We start from the raw sequence: 24662 nt of genomic DNA on the forward strand, positions 1-24662 counted from the left end.
CACCGCCTTAAGTGTTAGATCCTTGAGAGTAGAGCGGCGGAGAGGCTCTAAGGGAGCTTGGCAGAGAGCCTGGAGGACCAAATTAAGACTCCACGAGGGACAAGTGGAAGCAGCAGCGGCTTCAAATGTTTAACTCCCTTGAGGAAACGGACAACATCTGGGCGAGACGCAACCGCATAACCTTCAAGAGTACCCAAGAAGGGGCCGAGGGCAGAAACCTGTACCCGGAGCGAACTGAATGATAGACCCTTAGAGAGACTGTGCTGGAGAAAAGAAAGAACCAGCGAAACTGGGGTCGAACGTGCTGAGACACCCGATTCCGCGCAGACAACCTCGAAGACCTTCCAACCCCGGACATAGGCGAGGGAAATAGAAGTCTTGCGGGCACGCAGAATAGTGGATATGATGTCCTCCCTATATCTCTTCTTTCTCAGTCTCCGCCGTTCAAAAGCCAGGCCGCTAGACAGAAGCGATCCGCCTGGTCGAAAAATATGGGACCCTGCCGGAGCTGACAATCAGATCCATCGCTTCATCGGACAACTCCCACTCACCCTGATCGAGATGCTGGCGACTCAAGAAATCGGCTTGAACATTCTCCTTGCCTGCTATGTGAGAAGCTGCTAGGCACTCCAGATGGCACTCCACCCACGCGAAGAGCTGGCTGGCTTCGGGGGCCACCAGGCGACTCCTGGTGCCCCCCTGGCGATTGATATACGCCACCGTGGTAGAGTTGTCCGAGAGCACCCGAACAGTTCTTCGGCGAAGCAGTGGGAGAAAAGCTTTGAGAGCCAGACGAACCGCCCGAGCCTCCAGGCAATTGATGTGCCAGCGGGATTGGGCTGGGGACCAATATCCCTGCGTGGCCTGTGACTGGCAGACTGCTCCCCATCAGGAGAGGCTGGCATCCGTCGTGATTACAATCCACTGTGGAGTCTGAAGGGAGATTCCTTTCAGAAGGTGCTTGAGCGATAGCCACCACTGTATGTCGCTGATGGTAGAGTCAGAGAGCGGGAGCGGCATCCGAAACTGTTCTGACACCGGTTTCCAGCAGGATAGCAAAGCTTTCTGTAAAGGACGCATATGTGCAAAAGCCCAGGGGACCAAGTCGATAGTGGAAGCCATGGTCCCCAGGACCTGAAGGTAATCCCACGCTGTGGGGAGAGGCATGGAAAGGAAGTTTCAGACTTGATCCATCAGCTTGAACACTCGAGCGTCCGGCAGGAATACCTTGCTGACTTGGGTATCGAACCGAGCCCCTAAGAATTCTAAGACCTGTGAGGGTCGGAGATTGCTCTCGGGAAAACTGACTATCCATCCCAGAGAAGAGAGAAGAGCAAGGACGCGGTCTACTGCCAGCTTGCATAGGGTCTCTGACTTGGCCCGTACTAGCCAATCGTCCAGGTAAGAGTGGACTAGGACTTCATCCTGCCGAAGGGCGGCTGCCACCACCACCATAACCTTGGTAAACGTGCGTGGTGCTGTGACGAGTCCGAAGGGCAGAGCCCGGAACTGAAAGTGTTGTCCCAAGATGTGGAATCGGAGATACCTCTGATGTTCGGCACAGATTGGTATGTGCAGGTAGGCCTCCATCAAGTCAAGAGAGGCCAGAAATTCTCCGGGATGAACAGCCGTTATAATTGTCCTCAGGGTTTCCATCCGAAAGTGGGGCACTTTGAGGGCTCGGTTGACTCTCTTGAGGTCCAAGATGGGTCGGAAGGAGTCGTCCTTTTTCGGAACCACAAAGTAAATAGAATACTGGCCGGCGCCTTGTTCCTCCACAGGAACTAGGACTATAGCCCCCAGCTCCTGGAGTCTGGCTAGAGTCTGACATACAGCGGCTCGCTTCCGATGTCCGCACGGGGAGACTATGTACAGATCCGGCAGGTCTTGGACAAATTCTAAAGCGTAGCCTCTCTCGATTATCTCGAGGACCCACTGGTCCGACGTGATTTTGACCCATTCATCCAAAAACCGAGATAGACGACCACCTAAGTTTGGAACAGAGGAATGGGCTGGCTGAATCTCATTGGGAGGCGGGCTTGGGCGTGGGGCATTCAGGGTTACCATCTCGGAAGGCACGACAGCCTCGAAAGGACTGAGACGAAGACTGAGATCTGGAGGGATTTCCCCCTAGAGAAGGCACCTCTTGCCCTGGGAGTATATCTCCGCTGATCCCGGAATCGTGTACATGTAGGGAAGAAGGTTCTCAACTGTTTTGGGTGGTCCTCAGGTAGTTTATGAACCTTGTTCTCACCCAAGGATTTAATAAGCTGCTCCAGGTCCTCCCAAAAAGCAGTTTACCATTAAAAGGGAGCGTGCCCATCTGCGCCTTGGAAGACGAGTCAGGCAACCAATTACGGAGCCAGAGAAGCCGTCTGACCGAGACCGCTGAAGCCATCGCTTTTGCTTGGACCCGGAACAAGTTGTAAAGGGCATCCGCCCCATACGCTATAGCGCCTTCCAACCTTTCAGCCTGCCTTGCCTCTGGAGACGGGAGGTCCTGGGTGCTGAGCAATTGTTGAACCCACCTAAGGCTTGCCTGCTGCATAAGACTGCTGCAGATTGTTGCCCGAACACCCAAGGCCAAGACTTCGAAGATGCGCTTGAGATGGAATTCTAGCTTGCGGTCTTGAACATCCCTCAGGGCCATAGCACCCACCACCGGGATGGTGGTGTGCTTAGTGACTGCAGGCACAGAAGAATCCACCTTGGGACTTTTCAGCATGTCTAGGCACTCCTCCGGGAGAGGATAGAGCTTCTCCATAGCCCTCCCAAAGCGGAGCCCCGAATCGGGAGCCTCCCAATCCCGGAGGAGCATCAGCCTATACATTGGATGGAAAGGGAAGGTGCACGGAAGAGCCCTGAGTCCCGCCAGGACAGGGTCCGCGCAAGCCAACATCGCGGCCGAGAACTCATCCACTGAGGGACACTCGATCCCCAGCTCCTGAGTGATAAAGGGGATAAGTGGTTCCAGTTCCTCCCTCCAAAATAGGCGGAGAACACGGGGGTCATCCCCCTCCGGGGGGGGGAGGTTTAACAAAATTAAAGCTATAACCCTATGTTAAATTTATAACCCTATGTTCTCTGTAAACTGATGTGATATGATAATAATCAAGAATGTCGGTATAGAAAAGAGTTAAATAAATAAAAATAAATAAAATCCGGATCTTGATTCTGGTCCGGGACAGTCAAAGGAACGGGAGGATCCGGGGGGATCCAGGGGGGGAACCCCCGCACCCGAATACACCCCTGCGCATCTAGCACAGCGGGAGCGGGCGGGATGGATATCCGAGGAATTTTAGGAAGAGGGAGCCCAGGGGGGGTCCAACTCCTCTTGTAAACTGGCTAGATAGGATTTGCGCATTAAAAGCACATATTCTGAGGAAAAACGAGATCTGGAACGTCCGAGGGAGGGGAGAATGGAGGAGGGGAGGGTCAGGACCTGCATCTGGCGACTGCACGGAGCTCAAATCGGGGAGGGAGGGGGGGGGGAACAAAAAATCTGGGGCCTGTGTATCCTGCTGCCCTGAAACAGAAGCAGCCGAAAAACCCAAGATGACCGCCGTTCCCGCGGTTTGCCGACCCGGGAACGGCGCGGCCATGCGCTTGTTAGGCCTTGTCCGGGGTCCTGACTTGACCGCTGCCGCGGAGGGGCCCTCTCCTCCTGGCAGACACTTGGAGCACAGCCCTTCACGAGAGAGTCGGATCAAAGACTCCCCGCAGGCAACCCCGATGCAGAGGAGGAGCAGCAATGAGAATCAGCTGAGCTGCCGGGACTGAGGGAGCGGAGGCAGGAGAATGAACTCTGCATGCTCCCGTCTCTCAGAGAAGGCTGCCAATTCTTTAGTCTTTTATTTTTATTTTTTTTAAATCAGGTAGTGTAGGGGAAAGAGACGTCCCTGCTGGCAGCCCCGATGAAAACGTCCCGGAAGAGAGGGGGCTGTACAGGGGGAGTGACTGGCACCACCAGTATCACCCCACAGCCGAGGAACACCAGGGACAAGGGAGCCTAGGTTATATTAAACAAGGGGCAAAGCCCCCCTAGGCCCCCCCAAGAGCAAGGAGACAGAAACTGTCTCCTGGGTGGAGATCAACAGAGTCCAACTTAAACTTTAACTTTTTTTTTTTTTTTAAACAGAACTTGAAAGATAATAAATACTTGCTTGATCCAATAAATTTAGAGAAGAAAAGGAGCCCCAAGGCAGGGGCTAAGCAAAATAAACAGGGAATCGCAGGGTGAGCTGTCACATCTGCTGGAGACAGACAAATATTGAAGGGCTGCCAGGGTAGGCTCTGTCCTGATATAGGATACCCTTTCAGTTTTGGTCTGTCTCCATCTGCTGGACAGGAGGGCTCAACCCATGGTCTGGACTGATCCGTGGTACTACAGGAATGAAAATTAACAGGTAAGAACTAATTTTCCTTAATCTGGGGGTGGGGTTCCTTTGACTTCTCGCCTGGGATGCCTATCTGGTACAGACTTGGAGACTTTCGTTGTTTCCAGTGGTGACCGTCCCCAAGGGGTCGGTCTCCAGGAGGGTCCACAAGACCATCCAGGCATTATTTCCTGTGGGAGTACCAGCTGGTGATGGAGCTGCTACTTAATATTCTCCTTGTTCCAGGGCAACTGGGAATCACAGGGTGAGCTGTCGCATCTGTTGGAGACAGACAAATACTGAAGGGCTGCCAGGGTAGGCTCTGTCCTGATATAGGATCCCCTCAAGTTATGGTCTGTCTCCATCTGCTGGACAGGAGGCTCAACCCATGGTCTGGTCTGAACCGGGTACATACAGGGAATGAGGGCTAGTCTGCTTTAGGCATCTTAGCTGAGCGATTGGACTTCTGTGAGGCCGCTCATTTATTAGACCACTTCCTTCCGTGCCCTATAAGCCCTATGGAGCAAAATTTGATGAAAACTCCTCAGACTCAATGGACTCCTTGCCTACCGAGTGCCTCTGGCTCCCCCATGTCCTCCCCGGCGTGAAACTTCACTGGGGACTGGGAACAAGGGGAGAGTCTAACTCCCAAGCTGCTGCTCCACAAGCATTCAAAATCTCCACCATCCTTTCCTCCAGGATGGAACCCAATGACCAGGTGCAGCGCTTGTAAACCATGCCTCCCGCAGAGGTTCCTTCCCCTCCAGAAGCACAGACAGCATACCACGAGACCTTATTGTGGCACGATCACCTCAAACTACAGGCCCTACACACTTTCCCATGCTGAGTGGAAAGCACTATGCTGCCACTGCAGCTAACTACTGCCCATGTGCAGTCAACATGGCTGGCATCCCCTCCGACCTCCCCCTCCCCCCCCCCCCACCCCGACCTCCCCCAGGGCCTTCCAAACAGGACCAGATGGCTGTGTGCAGCTCCTGGTAACTGTGCCTTCCACAGAGGACCCTTCCCACTCCAGCAAACAGATAGATGCTGCTGCTGTGGCCAGTGCCAAAAACAGGACAGAGGAGGAAGGGAGAATAACTCCCTAGCAGCTGCTGTTCCACATGCAGTCAAAATGGCCACCACCACCCCCAACCACCCCCCCTCCCTTGGGGTCTCCTGAACGGGACCAGACGGCTGGATGCAGCACTTATGAAGAGAGTCTCCCGCGGAGGAGGACTCTTGCTCTCCAGCGAACAGATAGCACACAATGAGACCTTATTGAAGTCTGCTGGTGTATTAGTGTGCTAGGGCCCAGTGTAATATTTGCATTGCTGCCTTTTTATAGGTAAGGTTATTGCTATTTTAGTTCCGGGAGTTATTGGTGTTATAGTATGGCAGGGTGGCTGCTGCTGCAGCCACCACCAAAAATAACCTGCTAGTCACATGTTCCATCACCGCTTCTCCTGGCACTGTCCAGTAAACTGCTATATCTTAATCTTTTTATTTTTTTTATATAAACGCCAGGCTGCAGGTTTGCACCTCTACCACCTGCTGGAGACAGAGAAATGCTGAGGGCCTGCAGGTAGCACTCTTGGTTATGTAGCAGTTTTTGTTCTCTGCCTCCATCTGCTGGTAGGGATGCAGAACCCACTTGCCTGGACTGATCTGGGGTATGAACAGGAATGCTGTTTTAAAAGCTTTGCTAAGTACTCTGGCTCTCACAACTTAATTCATAAAATCCACTGTTCTGTGTATAGGTCTACTCAAAATCAAGGAGGTTTAGCTGAAGTTTTCAATTTCTTGCCCACTCAAACAGGATGATATTTTGGAAGCACACACATTCTTAAATTCAACTTCATTTTTAAGCTAAGGTAAAAGCTTCATTTCACTACTGAAAATTTTCTCTTCCTCACTTTTCCAACTGAAAGCTGATTCCTGAAAGAAAGGATTTTGTTGTAATAACAGTGTTATTATTGACTCTTATTTATTTATTTATTTTACACTTTTCTATACCGACCTTCATGGTAATAACCATATCAAATCGGTTTACATAGAACGGGGTAAGAAACTTTAACAATAAACAATCATTTAACAAAAGGAGCAAAGTTACAATCAACAAGGTGGATAAACTTGGAGGCATAGGTAGCCAGAAAAAAAGAGTAGGAGGAGGCAAAGAACCAAGAACATAACAAGATTAGAAATTAGGAGATTATAAGTATTGGATTCTCAGAGGTTCATAGTTCCATAGTTCGTGAAGAGTGGCTGAGGCTCTGGTGGTACAATGTTTGGTCTCTGTTGAAACCAAGAGACGTAGTAAGTCACATGGCTCAGGATGGTGCTCCCTCTGTATACGTGACAGAAGAGATGAGTGGGAGTGTTCCCTGCCAGTTTAGAAGTATTGTTCTGAGTGTTTAGTATTAGAATGTTAAAAGCATGGATTTAGCAAATGATTTTATAATGTGGAGGTATTAGACATCAGAGTTCAGTATTTACAGGTTATCTGCTATAACATTTATGTCTGACGATTCAAGAAGCAAAATACTCTAAAAACTTATTTTTTAAAAATATTATGGGCTACTACTATCAAATTTTGTTTTTGCTTTAGTTTTCACTCCTAGGTAAACAGTGGGCTCAGATGAATTCTGACCACACAGATTTCAATTCCACAAGTGTCCTTTATTTATAAGGGCAATGGGTTACCCAATTAGAGGAAAGGGACACTTTAACCGAATTCTAGTGCTCATAATTTGGACTCAGTCCATAAAGTTGCCAACAGTTTGCAGGGATGCCTCAATATGACACAAGTTGACATATGTGTTCCACAGTGAATGCAGGCCTTTCAAATATATAAAATAAGGTAATCAATCAAGTCTCTATTTTCATGATTCAAAATAAATGCAAACATTGGCTTTACTATTGGTTTTCACACATGTAATAGAGAAAAGCAAAGGTAAATTTAACTAGCAAATCTCTTACCTAGCGTGGGAGTACTTGGTCTGCTGGTTACAGCACCAACACTTAAGCGGGGTACTGTTATTCTTCCTGCAGAGGATGAAACCTGAAGGAAGGGAATACACATAAATTCACTATCCCTGCTTAACAGTGAAGAGGTAGATAAGGACAGTCCTGAAGCAAACACATAACAGTACGTTCTGTTACCCTCCCACTCTACTGTATCCCATGGGTTGTATATAGCAGGCTCTTCCTTGCCGCAGGCTCGTGTGGAAAACAATCTAATGACAATATCACCACTTTGGATATTCCTACCTCAGTTTTGGTTCATTAGTCCATGGAGTAAGACCACATGTGCCACATTCTCCTCAGACTATTCAAGGAAAAAAAAAAAAAAAAAAAAACCAAACTTGCCAGCCACAGAGGTTTTAAGCATCTTCTGGGCCTTCCTGGAGATGGAGCTGCTAAAGAGGAACCCCGGAGTTGTCACACAAGCTATCTGTGGTAATAGAAGCCACAGCATTTTTATTAAGGAAAGATTTCCTTACTTGTTAATGTCCTTTCCATTAGCCCTGCAATACCAGTTTAGCTCTGAAAAGTGGGTTGTTTCCCTCTACAAGCAGTTGGAGGCAGACAACACTGTTTTCCTCTGTGACATCATAGCCACTGCTTAGGAGGTGGAGCTAGAGGCAGGAATCCAGCATCCTTCTGACAAAGCTTCAGATCAGACCCAAACAATGGAAAAATGATTAACTTTCAACTAATAACCTAAGAAGAAGTTTCCCTACAACAGAAGGAAATCGAGAAGAAGGAAACTCAAACAACAAAGGGAAAGGCCAAAACTCTCAGCAGCTAAAGCACCATGTAGAAAACACAGCCCCACTTCCCTGGTGGTTCCTGGACTGGTATCAGGAAACATGGAAAGGTAATTAACAGGCAAGGAAATTTCTCCTTCCATCACATCCTGCTACACCAGTCCAGCTCGGACAACTGGGAAATACCAAAGCTTCATCTATCCGGACAGGAGGAAGCGAGGGCTGCATAAAGAACCCCCACACAGCAAGCTGTTTCCTCCCACACCATGACATCCAGTTGAATGCTTCACAAAAGCTATGCAGGGAAAACCAAGCAGCCACCCTTCAAATAATCGGCCGGCACAAGAGCAGGCACCTCTGCCCATGGTGCCGATTGTGCCCTAGTGGAGTGCGCAAGCACCTAGTCTGGAGGCTTTTTGCCCTTGAGCAAATAAGTCAACTCAATAGTCTATTTTATCCAATGAGCCAGAGTAGCCTTAGAGGCAGCATCTCCTTTACACGGACATCTACAAAGGACAAATCTGTCAGACTTACGGAAGTCATTAGTGACTTCCAAGTATCATAAAATAATCCTCTGCACATCCAAACATCTGGAGAACAGATACTCGGGTCTACAATCATCCCACAAGAACGGAAGTGAAATCGGCTGATTGATATGAAAGGCAGAATTCAGCTTCAGGAGAAAGAACCCACAAAGCAGTACGGTAAACTGTCAAGAAAAGCCACGGATGTGAAAAAACAAAGCAAGACCGGAGCCTTGGAAAGAAGAAGATTTATTGATTGATTATATATGGCCCGACTCTGGCCAAAGTTTCACCATTTTTTTAAGGCTGCATCAGGGGCTCTTAATTCTAGCTAAATAAAGAATATATCTCCGGGTACCGTATATGAATAAGGGATGAATACACTTGTTTGATCACTTGTTATGTAGATTAGTAGCTAGTCCTTCAAATTGAATCTGAAAGACCCACAGCAGTATAAGCCAGTCAACAGTCATTCTTTATTTAGCTTGAATTAAGAGCCCCTGATGCAGCCTTAAAAAAAGGCGAAACTTTGGCCAGAGTCGGGCCATATATAATCAATCAATAAATCTTCTTCTTTCCAAGGCTCCAGTCTTGCTTTGTTTTTTCACCTTCGGGAGAAAGGACAGCACTGGTCGAAAGACCACAGCCTCCGCTGCAATCACTAGAAAGGGATCCCAGCAAGATAAGGCTTGAAGCTCAAGAGACCCTCCACGCAAAGCACACCACAACCAGAAAAGCGGTCTTCAGCGACAAATCCTTAAAGGAATTCTACTTTAAGGGCTCAAAGAGGGCCCACAAGAGCTCTCAGCACCAAACTGAGGTCCCACAGGATAACAATAGGCTGGAAGGGTGGCCACAACCTTTTCATGCCCTTCAAAACATGGGACACATCAGATTGAGTCACCATATAGGCACTGTCATTGGACCCTGGTAGCAAGAAAGAGCTGCCACCTGCACCTTTAAGAAATTCAGGGCTAGCCCTTTATCTAGACTGTCCTGAAGAAAGGCCAAAATACAGGGAATATCAGCCTGTCAAGGAGACACTGACCTGGGCTTGCAGAACTGTTCAAACAGACGCCATACTAATATAAGCCAAGGAAATGGACCATTTATGAGATTTCAACAGCTTAATAACTACTGTTGAAGAATACCCCTTAAGGAGCCATCTCCGCACAAGTGCCAGGTCGTAAGACAGAATGGAGCCTGGATACTCCAAGACCATGGGCCCCTGAGCTAAAAGACCCCATGTCTTCGGGAGGTGAAAAGGCAGGTCCACCTGGTGCCGGAGAAGATCAGCGTAACAAGGCCTGCATAGCCAGGCCAGTGCCACCAGAATGACTCGATTGCTCTCTAACTCTATGCATCACAGTAGTCTGCCTACAAGTGTTCATGGGGGAAAGACATACAGGAGCTCCCTCTCTTCCAGGGGGCTGCCAAGGGAGTCAATCCCCAGCAACCCCTGCTCCTTTCAATGACTTAAGAAATGGTCTGCCTTCACGTTCCACTAGGTCAACATCAAATCCACCTGGGGACAACTCTACCTGTGACAAATCCTACAAAAGGCCTCAGAGTGCAGTTCCCATTCTCCGGGTTCTAGCAGATTTTGACTGAGGAAATCTGCCTGTACATTGTTCTGGCTGGCAATGCACACCACTGAAAGTAGCTGGAGATTCTTTTCTGCCCACGGGAACAAGAGCGACGTCTCTGCTGAAACCCCACTACTCTTGGTTCCCCCTTGTTGATTCACATACGCCACTGCTGAGGCATTGTCAGAGAGAACCTGAATGGCCCTCCCCTAAATCAGTGGGAGGAACGGAGAAGCACCAGGTGAATAGCCCTGGTTTCCAGCCAGTTGATGGACTACGAGGTCTCCTATGGAGACAAACTCCCCTAGGACACCTGATCCTGAAAATCGGAGGCGCTTGCATTTGTCATTATCAAAACTCAGAACAGAGTGACTAACCTGACGTCCCTCAAAAGTTTGAGGGTACCAACCACCAGCGACGCGACTGGCGTGCTGACAGACTCCGAGACAATTGATCCCTGTAATCCTGTGAATGCGGGAACCAATGCATCAGGAGTAACGCCTGGAGAGGATGCATGTGAGCTCTGGCCCACAGTATCAATATCAGGGTCACTGCCATAAGACCGAACACCTGCAAATAATCCCATATGGATGGGATCGATAAGTCCAGAAAACCCTGGACCCGTTGAGAATCTTGCACATCCTCTCATCCCCGAGAAAAACTTGGTCCCACCCATGTTTTGAACGTCGCCCCCAGATACTCCAAGGACTACATGGGCTATAGGGTACTTTTTGCAAAATTGACTACCCAGTCCAAGCCTTCTAACAGCCCAACTACTCTACCAGTCATGTGCTCTGCCTCCTCATGAGATGGCACCTGTATTAACCAATCGTCAAGATATGGGTGGACTGTGATTCTCTCACGCCAGAGGGCTGCTGCCACAAAGACCATCACCTTGGTAAATGCGTGTAGCATAATCCCCAGACCAAACAATAATGTTCGGATTCTGAAGTGCTCTTGTAGCACACAAAAACAAGGGTACCACTGATCCCTGTCCCAAATGGTAATATGCAGGTAAGCTTCTGACAGGTCCAACAAACACAAGTACTCCCCCCTTGGCTAACTGCAGCGAGCACGGACTGCAGCATCTCCATACGATAACGCAGTACCCACAGACTGTGGTTCACACACTTGAGATCCAGGATAGGGACGAAAGGAACCATCCTTCTTGGGCACCATGAAATAAATGGAATAACGGCTGCAGCCCTGCTCTGATGGAGGCACTGGCACAACTGCCTGCAAGAGCTGTAGCTTCAGCAAATTTTCACAAACAAGCTATCGCTTGGCCAGAATGGGAAATGCCATAAAGACGTCTCATATGGGGCAATGCAGGTCGAGAGCATAACCTGAGCGTAACCTGATCAAATAATTTCCAACATCCAAACATTCCCCAATGGGAGTCAGGAGAAAAGTGAACCCACTGGACATCAGAAGGAGGACCTATCTGCCGTTGTTGAGGAACTGGCATCAGCCCTCTGCCGCCACGAAAGGACTGACCCCCAACTTCTCGAACCAAAGAAGATAGCAAAAGAGGTACCAAAAAACTGCCAACCCGACTTGCATTGCCTGAAGGCACAAAATTGCCTCTGCCGGCCCTATAAAACGAGCGGCCTGGATCTCCTACATTTTTTACCAGTTGATCCAGATCCTTTCCGAACAGCAGCCTGCCCTTAAAAGGTAACTTCCCCAGACATGTTTTAGACCAAGATTCAGCTGCCTAATTATGCAGACACAGGAGCCAGTGTACCGCAACAGACTGAGAGGAACTCCACAACAAATCATACAGCCTGTCCATCAGGAAGACTGCTGTGGATTCCATCTTGCCCACCTCTTTGTTCTCTGGAAGCTGTTGAATCCATCGGAGGAGAGGCTGAACCGCCAAACAAACAGATGGACTGAACTGTCATCACTGACGCGATAAACAGACTTCTCAGAGATGGCTCTATCTTATTTTGTGGATCCTTGAGGGACACAACTCCCTCCACAGGAATAGTTGTATGCCTGGTCACAGGCGTGACCAGGGCGTCCACAATCAGGATCTAGAAAAACTTCTGCACCGAAGCCAGAAGAAGTGGATACAGTTGCTGCAGGAGATTAACCCCCCACAAACTAGCCTCTGGGGACTCACATTCAGCCAACATCATAACCTCGAACTCTGGGTGTAGTGGGAAAGCGACAGTCTTTTGCTTCCCCCTTAATAACTGAATCCCACACCAGATCATCCTGAGGCTTGGACTCCTCCAGGCGGAGACAAGAAATCACCTGATCAATCAGGTATCCCATCTCATCCCAGTGAAAAAAACAAATCACTGAATCATCCTCAGGACCATCTCTGATCTCAACATTCCCGGGGTCCTCCCATGAAGGCCCCAGATCCTCAATAGCCAGCTGCACCTTCTTGGCTGAAATTGGAGAGGAGAGAGCCAGCGAAGAGACTCTCAACTTGACGGCCCTGGCCTGGTGAAAGCGTAGAAGGCCTGATGGAGAAAATGAAAAAATTCCCAGAAAAATTCTCCCTTGGGCTCCAGGACCAAGGCAGGCGCACTGTCCATAGGGACACTTCCAGACATCCCGTGGGAACCAACATGAGGGACAAATCTAGCTCCTCACCGGTCCCAGCCACCTGATGGAACTCCAAGCTCAACCGCGCGGGCAAATCCAAGATTGCCACCAATCAGGTGTGTCCCGACAGAAAAAAGGTTGAGAACCACTGCTTTAGGGAATGTATGAGTCAAAATCAATCCATTCCTAAAGTAAATTCCCACTAAAACATACAGCTCGTAGGCACCTAATGACACACAGCACTTGTTTGTAATGCTCTTACCTTCTTTTGCAAGGATTTCAGTCTATAGTTTGGTGCTGTTAAACAGTATCTGTCTGGTGGCAGCCTCGGACCAGAATAAGGCTTAATCAGAGGCAAGGGGGTCTGGTTTTTTTGTCTTGCAATATCTAACAGAAACTGGAAAAAAAAATAAAAGAAAAAGATGTTACCATTTCATGACAATCGAAACACGCATATTTGTCAATGAAATGAGTTTCTGAATGAGTTTTTCATACATCTCTTGGAGGCGGAGAGGTGAATGACTGGTCTGTTCTGCACTGGATTGCTAACCTCACATCATCTGCATCCACGCTGGACTTCTTCGCATGACTTGAATAAATTTTCGCATCCTCTAATATAGTAGTCACATATCCTTACAAAAGAAAAACAAAAATAGGACTCAGTACAGGTTAGTTTCAAATTATTCTACATCTTACTGCTCTCTGACTTTGCCTAGCATTCACTAACAATATACAGCAAATATTTCTAAAATAATATGGAAAAAAGACAAGATGTTAGGGATTTTAAACTAGTCACATTGTTATCATGGGATATCTATTATGAACCAATATTCTGAGATTCTTGACGTTGCTTTCAGCTTCCTCTAACCTAGCACTTTCATAGAGTTTTATTTATTTAAAAACTTTTCTATACCGTCGTTTAGTGATGCACCATCACAACGGTTTACATTTAGGCACAAAATAGGTTTGGTTTGCTTTCTAAGTTATCCATGGGGTGCCAATATTTTACGGTTACATAGTTCATAATATACTCTAAATGAGAAGTGTGTTTGAGATATTGTGTATATGATTCTGTGGTAATCATATGTGATACCTGTTTTAATTTAAAATTTAATTATGATTAAAACAAAAAAAACCCATAAAAGTAACATTCTGCTTTTTATAGGTGGCTTTCAGCTGTAGGAATTTGTTGTTATTCAGCGACCTCACTGTGAAATGCTCTTTTGAATAGCCAAGTTTTTAAGCTCTTTTTGAAGAGTTTTAGTTCTTTCATAAGTCTAAGCTTATAAGTCTAAAAAACCATGGTACACCCCAGAAATTGTTCCTAAAATTAAGACACATAATTATCCACAAAGATTTTCTGAACAATGTGACATTTAACACCGCTATTTTCTAGCAAGAAGAAACTCCTGTGCTTTAGCCAAATAAGTAGAACTTGGAAAGATACATTTTAATACACACAAGGCTAGGGGGTAAACAAATGTTCTAAGAATTTGGATGCCAACCAAAGGAGTCAGGAGAAAACCTCTGATGCACCCAGCCCCATTTTTTTGCTTTGTTTTCACCAATTCTTTTTATTTTGCCTTTTATTTTGTATTTTTTTTTATTTTGTGCATATGTTTTGACATTTTGTTTTGCTTATTTCACTTTTGCCTTTTTTTCTCCACTCTTCCTCCCTCACCACTTCTTTTTGCCGGAGCTGGTGGGAACAGCAGCAGCTGCCTCTTTTTGGGCTTTGACAGATGTTAGCTCCGCCTGGCTAGGACCCAGACCACAGTGGCAGTATCTCCTCTGCCAGCTGAAGCCCAGGGCCTGATAATGGAGGCTCCTTCCAACCATGGTGGCATTATCTGCACTTGAGGCCTGGAGCCTGACAGCAGCAGTATCTTCCAGGTCAGTGTCTGCCACAACAGAAACGGCTCTTCTTCAAGCTTGAGCTCGACCTCAGTATAGTAGCTCCTTCTGGGTCCTAGACAGCACCAGGTGCCAATTTTTACATAAGAACATAAGAAATTGCCATACTGGGTCAGACCAAGGGTCCATCAAGCCCAGCATCCTGTTTCCAACAGTGGCCAATCCAGGCTATAAGTACCTGGCAAGTACCCAAAAACTAAGTATATCCCACGCTACTGATGCCAGTAATAGCAGTGGCTATTTTCTAAGTCAACTTGATTAATAGGTAATGGACTTCTCTTCCAAGAACTTATCCAAAACCTTTTTTAAACACAGCTACACTAACTGCACTATCCACATCCCCTGGCCTCAAATTCCATAGTTTAATTGTACATTGAGTGAAAAAGAATTTTCTCCGATTAGTTTTAAATGTGCTACATGCTAACTTCATGGAGTGCCCCCTAGTCCTTCTATTATCCGAAAGAGTAAATAACCAATTCACATTTACCCATTCTAGACCTCTCATGATCTTAAAGACCTCTATCATATTCCCCCCTCAGCCGTCTCTTCTCCAAGCTAAACAGCCCTAACTTCTTTAGTCTTTCCTCATAGGGGAGCTGTTCCATCTCTTTTACATTTTGGTCACACTTCTCTGTACCTTCTCCATCGCAACTATATCTTTCTTGAGATGCATCAACCAGAACTGTACACAGTATTCAAGTTGCGGCATTATGACATCCTCCGTTTTATTCACCATTCCCTTCCTAATAATTCCTTACATTGTTTGCTTTTTTGACTGCCGCAGCACACAGAACCAATGATTTCAATGTATTATCCATTATGATGCCTAGATCTCTTTCCTGGGTGGTAGCTCCTAATATGGAACCTAACATTGTGTAACTATAGCATGGGTTATTTTTCCCTATATGCATCACCTTGCACTTATCCACATTAAATTTAATCTGCCATTTGGATGCCCAATTTTCCAGTCTCACAAGGTCCTCCTGCAATTTATCAGAATCCGCTTGAAATTTAACTCCTCTGCATAATTTTGTGTCAACTGCAAATTTGATCACCTCACTCATATTCCTTTCCAGATAATTTATAAATATATTGAAAGGCACCCAAGATGTTTTCACCCTTGAGTATAGATTTCTTCACATTAATTCAGGGGTGGAAATATTCCAGTTGCCTGGACATCCATATCAGTAAAATTTGTTTCCTAATATCTGCAACCAAGCAAAGGAGAGGGATGCCACGGCAGTCTGTGGAGATCAGCAAATTATAATTCTCATCAGCAGATGAGAATGGGTTAAAAGGAGTGGAGGTTAGAGAGTGGGAAGCAAAGAAAATGAAAATAAAGCCAAAAAAGTGAGTAAACATAAAAATGTAAAATAAACCAAAAAAGAAAAAACTAACCTGAAGTAAAATATAAGGGACACAAATCTAAATTTTCCTCTTGACTTATAATAATTCTGGCTGGCAAACAAATTTCCTAAATAGTTTTCTGTTTTTCTTAAAGTGTCCATGTATCTATTAACCCTTCTCCATGATGGCACACTGATAAATCTTTATGGGATAATTTTCAAAGTCATTTCTAAAATAGCCCGGGACTCAGTGTGTGTATCCCTGTCATGCACATACTTTTATGTGGACTGCAGAGAAGCTTTCTGGAGAGGGGAGAAGGGCATACTTGGAACTTACAAGCAAACTTTCTGATTTAAAAAAACATGCATGTAAGCTAACCTGCATAAAGTTATGTCTTTTGAAGAGGAAGCATAACTTTGTGTGAGTTAATCTATGTGCGTACTCGGGCATTAATGTTGATAAGTTTTCTTTAAAACATTTGAGGTAAAGTCTGCATGTAAAAAGGTATGTGCAGACTTTAGCCCACCACACACACAGATATAAAATTACCCTAATGTGCTTTGCTTCACTTGCTTCACTTGCAGAACAAAAATGCTCTTATTAGCCTCAGTGTTTTCACCATAAAAATACAGGGAATTGTAAATGCAATTATCCTTACTATTATAACTTACCTGATAAATTTCCTTTTCTCTAATGAAGACAGGTTGATCCACAACCAGTGGGGTTATGCATCTCTACTAGCAGAGGGAGACAACGCAAAACTAACATCACGGTATATGCCCCTGCTCGGACATTAGCCCACCAATATTCTCTGCAAAAGCCAACTGTGGACAAACTAACAATACTTGATTATAACCATTAACAGACAACCACTCAAGCACTCAGTAACAGAAAACACTGAGCTCAGACATAACTAATCTAGGGACTGAAATGACACTTACCAGTTATTTCAGGAACACAGCAACTCAGGAGAACAACAGAATCACAAACCGGCAGCATAGGGCTGGAGGGTGGACTAACCTGTCTTCATTAGAGAAAAGGGAAACAACAAAAAAATGGATGCCACAAAGAAGTCTTTTTCAATTCTTTAATGGTGGAGACGTATAAAACTTGTTATCAAGTAAGTAGTAATTTCTTATTTCTCAGCATTCAGACAGGTTAATCCATAACCAGTGGGATGCACCCAAGCTATTCCTAGGCCTGCACATCCAGGTAGTAAAACCTGGAAAAAGTATGTAAGGAGGACCACGTCACCGTTCGGCAAATTTTGATGGGAGATAACTGAAGCTCTGCCCATGACACTGCCTGAGCCCTAGTGGAATGAGCCCTAACTTGCTTAGGTAACAGCTGCTCAGCATCCACATACATGGCCGAGATAACTTCCTTAATTCAGTGGGCTACTGCAGCCCGTGAGGCTGGCTCACCCTATTTACTCCATCACAGAGCACAAACAGCCAGTCAGTCTTCCTAAGAGGTCCAAATGCCTCAAGAGATGTCGCTTGACATCCAAGATCCGCAACAGACAACATTCCTCCACATCTCTTTCCCTACCCAGCATAGGAAGGGAAATTGATTGATTCAAGTGAAAGTCCAAAACCACTTTTGGCAAAAAAAGACAGAACAGTTCACAGCTGGACCACCCCCGGAGTCACTCGCAGGAATGCTTCCCAGCAAGAAAGAGCCTACAGTTCGGAAACTCTACGTGCAGAACAAAATTGCCACCAGAAAAACTGTCTTCAAGGTAAGTAACCTCAAGGAGAGGGTACGCTATGGCTGAAAGGTGTAACCCAACAGAAAATCCAGAACCAGATGAAGGCTCCACAAGGGCACTGGCAACTGCAAGGGAGGACAAAGATGCTTCACCCCCTTCAAGAACTGGGCCACATCCGGATGGGCTGACAAAGATCCACCATTCACCTGGCCTCAGAAACAGGAAATAGCCGCCATCTATACCTTCAAGGAATTAAGGGCCAAGCCTTTAATCAACCCATCCTGCAAAAAGTCCAAAATAAGTGTAATCTTAACCAAACAAGGATGAACACCCACATTCCTCACACCAAGCCTCAAACCCAAACCCAAACATAGGCTAAGGAGGCTGAGAACTTCCGAGCTTGAACCAAGGTGGAAATCACAGCAGTGGAAATATCCACGCTTCAGCAACCAAACCCTTTCAAGGGCCACACCATAAGACAAAATTGAGTCGGATCTTCATGAAGAATAGGCCTCCGTCACAACAGATCTCTTTGGAGTGGAAACCAGAGAGGAAAGCCAGTCAAAAGTCTCTGCAGATCTGCATACCACGGTCTTCTGGGCCAGTGGCGAGTCACCAGGCCAGCTTCCATCTCCATGTGCCTCTCGATCCTTCGAACAAACCTGCTCAATAAGGGCCACGGGGGAAGACATACAGAAGCTTGCCCTTCTTCCACTCCTGCACTAGAGCATCAATGCCCAGAGACTTTGGATCTCACCTGCAACTGAAGAAATGAGGTACCTTCGGACTGCGTGATGTCGCTAGCAAGTCTAGATATGGTAGGCCCCAGCGGCCCAACGTGAGCTGGAATGCTTCGTCCGACAATTCCCATTCTCCTGGTTCCAAACTATGTTTGCTGAGAAAATTAGCTCTCACATTGTGTTTTCCCACAATGTGGGAAGTAGAGATCTCTTGGAGATGAACCTCCGCCCATACCATGAGCTGGTCTATTTCCTGCGACACTTGTTGACTCTTGGTGCCTCCCTGGCGATTGATGTAAGCCATTGTCATTGCATTGTCTGACATCACTCAGACTGCTTGACCCTGCAAGCGGTCGGTGAACCGCAAGCATGCCAACCGAATGGCATGCGCTTCCAGGCGACTGATGCTCCAGAATTACTCCTCTGCACTCCAGTGCCCCTGCGTCATTAACTCCTGACAGTGAACCCCACAACCTTGGAGGCATGCATCAGTCATGAGCACCAGCCAGACCAGAGCCTGCAAGGTAACTCTTTTCCTCCGATGGTCTGCCTGCAACCACCATTTCAGTTGGATGTCGATTTCCACCATTAACTGAAGCCCTATCAAATAGTCCTGTGGACTCCACCAGGCAAGAAGAGTGTGCTGAAGAGGATGCATATGTCCGCTTGCCCATGGACAAAAAATGGAGATCAAGTTCTGCACTTTTTGAACCAACAATATATAGAAATAGTGCAGAATAAGGTAAGAGTCCACACAATAGTTTTGTTATACTCTTTTATAAAAGTTTTACATGGTACGGCAACTCCACTATTTCTGAAATACACATCATAATGTTACAGCAGGTCCCCTGACACAGATCCCATGTTTTGCCACAAGGCTGCGTCTGGAGGGACAGACAAAAGACTTTTAAATCTGAAAATACAAACAAAAATCAATAAAGGTGTGGAACAACATACTGATGAGAAACCTATGTCACTGGTATAACTAACAAAGCATGCACATACCTGTGTAAATTTCAACTCGAGATGACCGGGAGTGCACAGATACAATGACAATGAAGTTCTTTAAACACTGTAAAAATGGCATGAAAACCACCAACCAATCAAAAGAGATCAAAAGCAAGATAGCTAGGACATGAAAGAGAACTGAAACATACTGAAACTAAGTAAAAAAAAGGACCACTCAATCTCATTATTGAGGCCATGTGGAGAGAGACTTAAGATTATAGATCCATTTTTGCTCTTTACGAATAAGCATTTCGGAAAAGCTCCCCCCCTCCCCCCGACGATGATGACTAGATCCTACTCTTGGGTGGTTACTCCCAATGTGGACCTCTGTATTGTGTAGCTATAATTTGGGTTGCTCTTCCACTTTGCTCGTGTCCACATTAAATGTCATCTGTCATTTGGAAGTTCAGTCTTGCAAGGTCCTCTTGCAATTTCTCCTAATCCTCTTGTGATTTAACAGCTTTGAATAACTTTGTACCATCAGAACATCTGACCATCTCACTCATCATTCCCATCTCTAGGTAAGTTATAAACATGTTAAAAAGCAGCAGTCCCAGTATAGATCCCTGGGGCACTCCACTATTCATCTTTCTCCACTGAAAAAAAACTGGACCATTTAACCCTATCTTTTAACCAGTTTTCAATCCACAATAGAACATTTCCTCCTATTCCATGACTTTTAAATTTCCTCAGTGTCAAACGTTTTCTGAAAATCCAGATACATTATAGCAATTGGCTCACCATTATCCATGTTTATTCATGCCTTAAAAGAAAAAATGTAGCAGATTGGTTAGGCAAGATTTCTCTTGGCTAAATCCTTGTTAGTCTTAGTTTAAAGGGACAAGGCCATCTATATATTCTTTATATAGTTCCAACCATTTTTTCAGGAATGCATATCAGGCTGACCAGTCTTTAATTTCCAGGATCAGCCCTGGAACCCTTTTAAAAAACTGGCATTACATTGGCTACCCTCCAATTTTCAGATACCATACCGCACCCGATTTTAATGATAGTTTGAAGATTACTAATAGTAGGTCTGCAATTTCATTTTTCAGCACTCTGGGATGTATACCATCTGGTCCAGGTGATTTTTCTACTCTTTAGTTTATCAATCTGCCCAATTACTACTTCCAGATTTCCAAAGATTTGTTTCAGTTCCTCTGACTCGTCACCTTTAAATATCATTTTTGGCATGGGTATCTGCTTCACCTCTTCCCTAGTAGAGGTTGAAGCAAAGAATTCATTTAATCTCTCTGCAATGGCCTTGTCCTTCCTAGTACCTCATACCTCTCGATCATCTAATGATCCAAATGACTCCCTCACAGGTTTTTTGCTTCAAAAGTACCTGAGAAAGTTTCTATTATACGTTTTTGCTTCCACAGCAAGCTTTTTTTTCAGATTCTGTCTTTGTCTCCCTGATCAGTGCTTTGCATCTAACTTGCATGCGCTTATGCTATTTCCTGTTTTCTTCATTCGGATCCCCCTTCCATTTTTTGAGTTCTTTTGGCAACAGCCTCTCTCAACTCACCTTTTAACCATGCCAGCAGTCCTTTGGCCTTCCTTCCACCTTTTTTAATTCATGGACTACAATTGGTCTGAGCTTCCAAGATGGTATTGTTAAACATCGCAGATAACCTGAACCAATCAAGTGGAATGTCTCTATGCCCAAGTGAAAAATGCACAAAGGAGAGAGGAGAGATATCTAATATCTCAAATAACTTGTCTGAATAACTGAAAATAGTATCTGAAGTCAGTAGACACAAATTTAACCCACTGCCTCTTGCCTTGCAATGGATCACAAGCAGTATCAGAAGGCAGCATTACTGCTCAATCATTTACTGGTTCAAGTAATCCCTGTACTAATAATACTAGTCCATTAATAATCACCCCAAAAATATTTTTATTAACAAAATATTTTTTTTTAAAGAACGTCCACTTATCTTATATATTCCATAGGTAATATATGTACAAATACCATCTAGGACCGTATGCATGTGTATTTGAGCCCACCGACAAAGGCCAATTTTTTGGCAATCCACTGTCAATTTCAAGGGTTACAGAATCTCAAACAAATGTTAACAGCATCTCAATATGGCACTGATGTTCAGATGCAAAGAACATTACCCATGGAATATATAAGATAAGTGGAAGTTCTTTTAAAAACTTTTTTTTGTGTTGACAGGGGTAATCTGGAATCTTTCTGCTCTGTTTGCTCTTTATTTAAAAGTACCTGGGTTACTTCAGCACTTAATACAAACTCTCTATTGAGATGCCCTAACTTCCCTGCTTTATTAGTATCCTTCAAAGATACAGCATTTTGAACCATGTGCTTCTGAGCAACTGTCTGCTTTCCCCATCATCTAGTTTAAAAGCTGCTCTATTTCCTTTTTAGTGCCAGCATCCTGGATCCACTCTGGATAAGATGGAGACCATCCCACTGGAATAGGCTCCCCCTTCCCTCAGAATGTTTCCCAGTTCCTAATAAATCTTAAACCCTCTTCCCTGCAGCATTGTCTCATTTATGCATTGAGACTCTGGAACTCAGCCTACCTCTGGGGTCCTGTGCATGGAATGGGAAGCATTTCTGAGAATGTAGCACTGGAGGTCCTGGATTCAGTTTCCTAACTAAGAACCTAAATTTAGACTCCAGAACCTCCCCTCCTGCATCTTCCTGTATCATTGGTACCCAAATGTACAATGAAAGCAGGCTACTCCCCAGCACGCTCTAAAATCTTACCTAGATGGTGCGCGAGGTCCGGTACCTTCACACCAGACAGGCAAGTTATCAAGCGATCCTCACTCTCACCAGCCACCCAGCTATCTATATTTCTACTGATCAAATCAGCCACTATACCAACTATCCTAATCCTTCCCTCCAGGGCACATGACCCTGGAGACACATCCTCAGTGCCAGAGGATAAACGATCACATAGAGGACAAGTCCTAGCTACAGGATCATTTCCTGCCACACCAAGGTGATAATGTCCTTCCAAGTGACCTTGCTCCTCCAAAGCAGCAAAAGGGCTGCTTGAGTGGAGTTGGGACTGCTCTATTATGTCTCCATAGGTCTCCTTTATATACATCTATGTCTGCCTCAACTCTTCCAGGTCTGCCACTCTAGCCTCCAGAGATCAGACTTGTTCTCTGAGAGTTAGGAGTTCTTTACACAGACTGCACACATACAACATCTCACCAACAGGTAGATAATTATATATGTCGCACTTAGTGCAAAAGACTGGATGGCCCCCAACTCACTGCTGGACTTCTATCTGCATTTTAATATTTAAAAGCTGATCATGGAGTAGGTATGTCTCTCAATTTAAGGAGTTGTAAATTATTTGATGTCTTAGCTGACTCTTGTTAGTTTGTGAAAAGACCAGCAATAAGACTAAAATTAGTCAACCACTAAAATCAGGGTTAATTGTATGGACTGACTTCTATATGGAGATTTTCCTTCTCATTTTTTTTAGGGGGGGGGGCGCTATTTAACAGAAACAGCCTTGGGTGGGTGGAAATCAAACTAGTAGCTAGTTGCCCAGGAATTAATACTCTCACCTTTTCAGATCAAGTAAGGGACTTTTGCAAACTCACAATTCTAATACTTGTAAATAGTAACTTATACAAGCTCACAAAATTAGCTCAAAGCCTATTATCTGCAAACTCACACAATTTGTAATGCTGCAAACAAATACTAACAGACTAACTCAGAAAATTAATCCAAAGTCTTATTTCTAAACACGCTCATTCTTAAGACTTGCAAACAAATAATAGCCCTAAAAATTAACACACAACACAGCCAGTAATCGTTTGATTTTCTTTTTAAGATTTTAAAGTGTTCTTTCCCTGAAAGTCCAACTTACCACTTGGAGATGAAGATTCTGCAGTCAACACTCCCTCACAAGCTTATATTATGTTTAAATAACTTACTGTATGTAAATTCCAACATCTGATTTATCACTCTGGGTTCATATTCAGTAATTCCCATATCCTTCAAAATCTGAGCCATGACCTAAACAATTGTAAAGAAAAATAACAACTGTGAACACTTTTTTCTATATTTAAAAACACACTAATATATTCAAACATGTCAATGCATATCAATAGTTGGGTAAACAGAGAAATAAAAGAAACATTAAAAATATAAGGTACATATCTTGGAATGTGCTCAACTAGAGATGATAAACTGGTAGAACTGTGTCCAACCCAATCTGAACCTGTCATTATACCGTGCTGCCCTACTTATTGAGTTATAGTGGTATAGAAAGTCTACAGCCCCACTAAAATGTTCACGATTTTTTGCCTTATAGCCGAGAAGTAAAAAGCATTAAACTAACATTTGTTCTATGCATTCTATCCCACAACTGCCAAGTGAAAAATATATTCCAGAATTTTTAAAATAAGGAAGAAACAACAAGGAATAGCTTAGATGAATAAGTGTCCACCTACTTATATTTCTGTAGTAATCCTAAATATTTAAAGCTCTGGTGTAACCAATTGCCTTCAAAAGCAAAACACCAAGTGAACTGGCCCCACCTGTGTTAAACTGTATTGTTTCACATGAGGACAGAATACAATGTAGTACTTTCTGTTGCTTCTCTCTACTGGATGGTGCATTTCAAAGCACTGATCAAAACCATGAACACCAAAGAGCAGTCAAAAGAACTCCAGGAGAAAGTTTTTGAAAGGCATCTATCTAGGGAGGGGTATTAAAGAAATGCAAAGTCCTCATATGTCTCTCAAAGCATGGTCAAGAAAATAAGAAATGGAAGGTATATGGCATCACCAACACCTAAATCAGGCCATCACTCCAAACTGGAAGACTGAGCAAGAAGGGGACTGATCTTGGAGGCAACCAAGAGGATAATGGCAACTTCAAAAGAACTAGAGGCTTCCAAAACTGGTTAAAGTGTACATGTGACAGCAATATCCCAAGCACTCCACAAATCAGCCTGTATGGTAGGGTGGCATGAAGAAAGTCACTACTCAAGAAAGCCCACCGTGAATCCTTTTTGAAGTAGGCAAAAGAACATGCAGTATACTGCAGTCATGTGGCAAAACGTTTTGTTTTTCTGGTGAAACTAAAAGAGAAAATTTTGTCCCAAACCCAACACAGCATATAACCTA

General features: G+C 44.9%; 1 protein-coding gene across 3 annotated transcripts in view; it reads right to left on the reverse strand.

Moving 5' to 3' along the window:
* Positions 1-24662, reverse strand: part of TAF9B (TATA-box binding protein associated factor 9b) — a 50463-nt gene that overhangs the window by 23136 nt on the left and 2665 nt on the right. For all 3 annotated transcript variants that reach the window (XM_029606520.1, XM_029606518.1, XM_029606519.1), the window contains exons 2-5: positions 23466-23547; positions 13314-13450; positions 13081-13215; positions 7356-7437 (exon numbers count right to left, since the gene is read on the reverse strand). In XM_029606520.1, coding sequence (XP_029462380.1) covers positions 7356-7437; positions 13081-13215; positions 13314-13450; positions 23466-23544 — 433 coding nt within the window. In that variant the 5' untranslated portion in view covers positions 23545-23547. The remainder of the gene's footprint in view (positions 1-7355; positions 7438-13080; positions 13216-13313; positions 13451-23465; positions 23548-24662) is intronic.

This window comes from Rhinatrema bivittatum, chromosome 6 (assembly GCF_901001135.1).
Source record: "Rhinatrema bivittatum chromosome 6, aRhiBiv1.1, whole genome shotgun sequence".
Taxonomy (NCBI): Eukaryota; Metazoa; Chordata; class Amphibia; order Gymnophiona; family Rhinatrematidae; genus Rhinatrema; species Rhinatrema bivittatum.